At 51.4% G+C, this 7,171-nt stretch overlaps 1 protein-coding gene across 1 annotated transcript; it reads right to left on the reverse strand.

Moving 5' to 3' along the window:
* Window positions 1–524: 524 nt before the first annotated feature.
* CHC_T00004153001 (hypothetical protein) lies at window positions 525–611 on the reverse strand. Its single transcript, XM_005715395.1, has one exon. It carries the CDS (start codon window positions 609–611, stop codon window positions 525–527), a length of 87 nt encoding a protein of 28 aa, XP_005715452.1.
* Window positions 612–7,171: the final 6,560 nt, after the last annotated feature.

Genomic DNA, 7,171 nt, shown 5'->3' on the forward strand with positions numbered 1-7,171 from the left:
TGGGGAGCTGGGGCGCACTGTTCTCGCCGCTGGCAGAGTGTGGCGGCGGCGGGGCGCAGTCTAGACAAACTCATAAAACATCTTTCGTCGTCTCTACTCTCGCTCCTACTTATCCGTCTCGCTTATCCGTCTCGCTGCTGGCTGTGATCAGACAGCTTATCGCGGTCGGTCTGTCACTGGAGGCCGCTTGTGTTACCTGTGCCGGCCAGGACACTTTCCCTTTTGCCCAGTGCTTTTCTCTCACAGTAACCGATGCCCCTTGCAAGGACGGTGTTCGTAATTGGACTGAGTGACGACGCTGACGCTCCGTAAAGGGAGAGGCCCAAATGTTTAGTAAAGTTGAAATTTATGGTAAAATTGAGGGAAAAAGTTGGCCTCGTTTTGCCACTTGTCTTCTCACACGTGTGGGCCTGTGCACGTGGAAACCTGTGCACGTGGAAACCTGTGCACGTGTACCCATCGCCTCTTCAAAGTGAGATTGGTCCCCGCTTTGACCCGGTCTGCAACGCTTCTCAACACACCGTTCATTCACGAATACCTTTATAACTTTTGAGCACAAGAGCGCACGATGAACGGAAGCAGGTCGCTAGTTCATACATACACATACACATACATACACATACATGGATTGCAACGTCCGTGAGGCGAGCTTCTCACGCATTCATAAATCAAAAAACCCTCAACGCACTGCTGATGTCACGGGCGGCAGGCGGCCATCGCACTTCGATACTTACTTACACCACTAGCTTCATGATAGCAACCAGATTGCCCGCCCCTGCAACTGCGACCCCGTGATTGTGGTCTATCTGCAAGTCTCGTGGATCGTCTAACTGGGCCAAGACGGCCTCGGACCCATCCTCTCGCCTTTGCACAATTCTTCCGTCCCTTGAAAATATTTGTGATGTTCGTCCTGCGCGAGAAGCAGTACCCAAGTCTGCCGTCTTCAGGAACCGAGCCGTGATTTCTTCCCAATTCTCTTCCGTCCCGGTATGAAGTGTGATCCCTCTCTCCACGTCCCACACCCGCACGCTCTTGTCAAGCGATCCAGATACCACACGTCTTCCGTCCCCACTCATCGCAACGCTAACCACCCAACTCGTGTGTCCAACTAACGCCTCCCCGACTTGTGCTCCCGTCTCCACGTCCCACACCCGCACGCTCTTGTCATCCGATCCAGATACCACACGTCTTCCGTCCCCACTCATCGCAACGCTACGCACCCAATCCGTGTGTCCAACTAACGCGTCCCCGACTTGTGCTCCCTTCTCCACGTCCCACACCCGCACGCTCTTGTCAAACGATCCAGATACCACACGTCTTCCGTCCCCACTCATCGCAACGCTCAACACCACATCCGTGTGTCCAACTAACGCGTCCCCGACTTGTGCTCCCGTCTCCACGTCCCACACCCGCACGCTCTTGTCCCACGATCCAGATACCACACGTCTTCCGTCCCCACTCATCGCAACGCTAACCACCTCATCCGTGTGTCCAACTAACGCGTCCCCGACTTGTGCTCCCGTCTCCACGTCCCACACCCGCACGCTCTCGTCCCGGGATCCAGATACCACACGTCTTCCGTCCCCATTCATCGCAACGCAAACCACTTTCGACTTGTGACCGCGGAAAATTCTCAATACTTTCCTCTCCGACGTACTCCACAGCCTCAACGTCCCGTCTTCATATCCCACAACAACATTCTCCTTCCTCTCACAGAGTTGCGCAGGTGGGTCTTGTCACGCTCGGGTTTTCTCCAGTCACTTCGGAGGTTACACTTCCAAAGCACATTCCAAAATATGCCCTGAAACGTCGACACATTTTGCGCCTGCTTGCTTCAAGATCCCCTGGGCCCTGGCTCTCCGTTTCGAACTCGCCTTCCAATTCAACCATCTTCGTCTCCTTCTCAGCAGATTGCGTGAAAACTGTTACTTTTGCCCCGAACTGCTCCACCTGACATCCATACACTTCACCCCTGGAATCCATGCCCACTTGAATTTCAGGACTGTAATATGGCAGAACAATCTGCTCCACCATCTTTCCATCGGCTCGCGCTACACACTCACTCACAGGCAGCAGCCACGGCCGTGGTGCGTATCTCTCAATTTCCTCCAGCATTTTTCGCACACAGCTTGAATCCCGTGCCTTGTGCTTCACTCGCCCATATAGTTGAAAGTAAATCCCGGCACTGTTTTCACCACAAAACGGTACACTCAGTCGCGCAGCCCGCATCATCAAAACCATTCCATCCACTGCATCCTCATCTCCCCGTCCCATTCCCACCTTCCGGCGTCCTCTTTTCCCCTTCAAGTCTCTACTCAATCCCTTCACAGCTTCCTCGTATTGCCAAACCCCGCCTCTCCGTAGCACTGTCTTCACCCATCGCGCACTCAAAAATAGCCTCTTCAGCTCCTCTACGCACCCACCCTGTTTCAAAACACGATATATATTCTCGAAAACATACTCCTCCCGTGCGCTCTTCCCCTCTCCGTCTCGGTCCTCACTCATCGCAAGCAACCCTTCTCCTGCCCTGCACACATCCGCCATCTTCTTATACCACTCTTCTACACCCTCCTTCTTCTTCGCTTCTTCCACCGCGAAATCGTGCGTCAGATCATGCACCCGCAACCCACCACAACCCTTCTCATACTGCACTTCTACTAGTCCAACCCTTTCCATCTCCTTTGCACACCTTTCCGTCCGCTCCTCGTCCATATCCCACAAATCTCCAACCAAACTCAAAGGTATCCGGTCTTGCTTCTTCATAACGCACAGACTCCGGTGCATCTTTCGAAACGAATAATCATCAACCGTCTCCCCATTGTTTCTCACATACGACTCCAGGATATCTAGTGACGTATGCAATGTCCCATCCAACGACGAATATCCGTCCTTCGGACTCTCCCCGCGAATCGTGTTACGACTCTTCATCCTCGAAAGGTATGCCCCCCATGCTTCTGACACTTCTCCCTCCCATCTTTCCCTCATGTACCTCACACTCGTTCCCGCCACGTTCAGGGCAAGCGGCAATCCGCCACACATTTTCAGTATTTCACCCACGGCCTCCTTGCAGCTCGCATCATGGACTTCCTCTCGATTCGCCTCACTCGCGTGCGCAAGCATGTCAACTGCTTCTTTCCCTACCTTCTCCCTCGGCTCGAAAGCAACCCGCTCTCCAATCTGACGCAGCTCTTTGTCCCTCGTAGAGTACAGTAGTCTGCTCCTCCTTCCCCCGCTGCCCCCCGCAGTGTCAGTCAGAACAGACAACTTTTGTAGGATATTCGCGTCTATATCATTCACCACCCACACATCATCAATGATGAACAGACACACATGACTACAAAACCACGCTTGTACCTTCGCTAACACCCTTTCAAACTCGCTCTGCTCTCGCATTTCCCCAGCCGTCTGCTTGCCACCGGACGCTTCCACAATCAGACACAGTTCTTCAATCAGACGTCCCACGTTTCCGTCTTTCCCCAACGACATGAAGTACACTCCTCCCGAAAACTCCGCCTTAATCTCAACATCGTGCGCGATCGCTCGTAGGGCACATGTCTTCCCGACTCCGCCCTGTCCCACTGCTGTCGCACCCACTTGCTCGTTCCTATCTCTCCGTAACATAGCCGCTTTCAGACCAGACTCACACGTATTCGGTAATCCATCACTCCCCCGAGAATCAAGCTTCACATATATCGACGCAGGATTACGTTCGGCTCTTATCGACGACCTGAACATATCACCCGTGCCTGGCCTGGTCGACTCCACGGCCATGCTTGCTTGTACAATACGTTGGTGAAGGCGGTCCGCTTCCTGCTTGCGCTTCTCTAGGACTTCTCTATCTCCCACTGCAGAGGCGTACGCACCGAGTCTCGCTTTTGGGTCTTTCGACTCTGTCTGCAGCCCTTCGAGGGACTTCAATATGAAGCTTGAGATGTCCGCGATTTCACGTTGGAGCAAGCCCGTGTGCTGCGACGACGTTCCATGGATCGGCATGTTTTCCAGCTCCGTGATGTCTCTCTGCAAGTTGGTGTAGGCGGTGAGCATATCTGTAGAGAGCGTCTTGTTTTCCTTGTAGGCTTTGTGTCGTTCGATGAGACTTGCGATGAGGCGGACGATTTGCTCAGCCGGGCCGGTGAGGCCCAAGATACTGTAGGGATCAGCCATGGTGTTTGGGATTAGGGGGTGTTGTTCGGATTCGAGTAGGTGGCGGTGGCAAAGCGGCGCTTGCTCTTCTCAATATGTCCCTCTCTCGGAATCTCTTTCTCTCTTGTTGTTGTTAGTCGTTGTTCGTCGTTGTTTGTCGTTGTTCGTCTGTGGCAGATCGCGGGGTCAGGGCTGTGGTATCACAGCCAAGATTTGTAATTTGTACAGCACCCGCCGCCGCGGGTTCATTACAGACGAGCGACTCACGTGGGCCTTACAGACGGATGGACTACACGTGTGCCATACAGGCGGACGAACTACACGTGGGCATTACAGGCCGACGACGTACTGTATACATTACAGCCCGGAGGTTGTATATGACAACGAAGGGTACTGTACACGAGTGCCAGAGATCAGATCCTTTTGCAGTACCTTGGTACAGTAAAAGACAAGTGGGCTTCCGTGGCACGCGTTGCGCGCCGCAAGTGGGGAGGAATGCGAAAGGGTTTGAATGTAACGGTGTACAGTACAAGGGTACTTCAAGCTTTATTTCAGAGAATTTTTTTACGTACCACTTTTGTTTTGGAATGTTTGTTACGTACCACTTTCTTCACCTCACTCCCGAACGACTTTCCGGTGAGTTACAGTACCAAGGGTAGAGGTAACTTACACAGTGTCTGGGGCTTCTCAAGCTGCAAGTCGTAGCGTAGTGCCCAACTTGACCACAAGCAGAGCAACGCGACTTTCGTTGAAGCGCTGCGGACCCCCTCTTTCCGCCGTTTCTTCGGCCGACCTGCCCGACTCGGCACACTCCACGCGCTCATCCGCCCGGCAATAGGCAGAATCTGCAAATCCACGTTATTGTTTGCTTGAGAGGCAAGGGCATCAGCCACAACATATTGGCTTCGAAGTGTTGCATGATGTAAAACAGTCGATGCCCACTTTGTGCCCAGATGATTCCAGTGTGCAGCCTCTGGGACGTTCGCATGCCGCTCGCGAAGATTATCAAACACTACCACACGGCTAGGGGCTTGCGCTTTCGTTTCCCCTTTATTGCGTCGCAGGAGGGAGTGTGATTGAGTTTTCCCACTATCCACAAGCCGTTGTCTGCCCTGCAGTCTGGTTTAGCGTTGACGTATGAGCAGTCCTGGGAGGGGCATTGTATACGTAGGGGCCCAGAGTCTGAGTTTTTCACCTTTTGAGATCGGCCCACGGTGGCGCACAGGGCTAAGGATGCCATCAAGATGCTGTGCTTGTCAGGGAACGTGCTCCCTTCGATCAAACTCATTCCGACGACGCCCTCTTCACCTCTTCATCACTCTAGAGCTCCTAAGAAAAGGGGCTCATAAAAAGATGGTACGTAACAAAAGTTCTAAAATAAGAGTGGTACGTAACAAACATTCTCTTAAATCTACTGTAGGTTCTCGGCACCGGTCGGTGAATGTGCCTCGTGTGCCGTAGAAATTAATCTTTTTTGGATACAGTAACAGTGCTGTAGTATATTTGGTCCTCACCTGTTTTCTCGCTCGTTTCTGGTTTCACGTGTGACATTGGACGGCTTGTCCTGATCCATAGCAATTCTTTTGACATCTGTATTTCGCACCGTAACTGCCTCAAAGCGTGAGGAAACGTCCACATAGTGATTGTCAGGAACAATCGGGGAGGCTTTCTGGCAGGTTTTGACGACAACTATTTACGGATGACATTTTTATACGCATCCTGCTGTCTGACTCGCATCTGGTTAATGTGTAGCACAGGCACATCTACACGTACTGTTTTGCTACCCGATATCGTCTGCTGTCCACACACTAAAATGGAGCCATTCGTGAATGGGCATCCTGCATGACTTGCGCGGAAGATGTGACCTACAGTACCGTTTTACTCCATGCCTCCTCCCTCCATCACTGCCTTTTCCCGATGCCTCGAGACCATTTCTCGAACAAATTATGCGAAAGCATAACTTCGCCCTTCGTCGATTCCTCAGCTTACTCATGCACTCTCCGCACATCCTCTGATATCCATCAACATGTTGGCTGTAGATTCCCCACAGTTTGTGTTGGGCCGAAGCAGAATGTGTTTTTCTAATGCTCAAGACTTGCGCGCCGTTTGTTGGTACAGTATACCGAAAGCCATCCGGACGGATTATACAGTGCCGCAGGTTTCTACAATATGCTTTCTGGTGGCACTGTTGTCAACATCCGGCTATTGAAGACATTTTTTCATTTGCTGGCAGGGGGCATTGCGATGCTTTTACCGTAGTGATCAGATCTGCTCGGTTTGAGGGGTCGCCTGCCAGAGCTGTCTCGAATGTGTCAGGCAAGAAGAAGTGCGGTAAACGTGTTTAATTGTGCAATCAGATGAAGATGGCATGACGTGCATGATCGGTACAAAAACCAAGCTCGAGATGGCCCTGATTCATTCAAGAGAATGAACGACTATTCCACACAATTTATCGAAAAAAGTACAGATGCAATTCAAAGTGACTTATTATCCAGGTTACAGTATTGTTCGGCAGCGGGTACAAGGTATTAAATCACTATGTATTGCACAATAGATGACAGTCATCATCAAAGCGTTGCGGCCTGCGCTTGCCTCGGATGTGGGGATATTGAGATGCTCGCCGCAAAGTAACTTTACGGCGCGTTGCTCTGAATATTGCATCCCCATGCCAATCAATTAAAATCTGCACTACTTGAGTTGCGAAATACTACAGCGCCCACTTCCTTGTACATTTGAGCCCGATGAGGCGAAGCATGAGTGCTTTGCACGTATATGTGTCTCTTTTGTGACATCCCTCGAACTCACTGCTGCGCAGCACTTTAGTATGCACTATCGACGGAGCTATCGACGGAGCTCCCTGCACTGTATTCACAATCTGCTTGTGTTATAATACCAGCCGTGAGGCAAAAAATTTCAAAGCAATGATGTAGAAACAAGAATAGTCTTTCTGATGGCTTTACAATAGTAAGGGTTTAACCATGAACGGTCAGCTTTATTTGGGGCAAAAGATACATGACGTCAACGAAGA

The sequence above is a fragment of the Chondrus crispus genome, genomic scaffold, assembly GCF_000350225.1.
Source record: "Chondrus crispus Stackhouse genomic scaffold, scaffold_215, whole genome shotgun sequence".
In the NCBI taxonomy this organism is placed as follows: domain Eukaryota; phylum Rhodophyta; class Florideophyceae; order Gigartinales; family Gigartinaceae; genus Chondrus; species Chondrus crispus.

What these genes read in the sequence shown, in the direction of transcription:
- CHC_T00004153001 (XM_005715395.1), bottom strand. Translation starts at nt 611, where the DNA reads ATGTGTATGTGTATGTATGAACTAGCGACCTGCTTCCGTTCATCGTGC.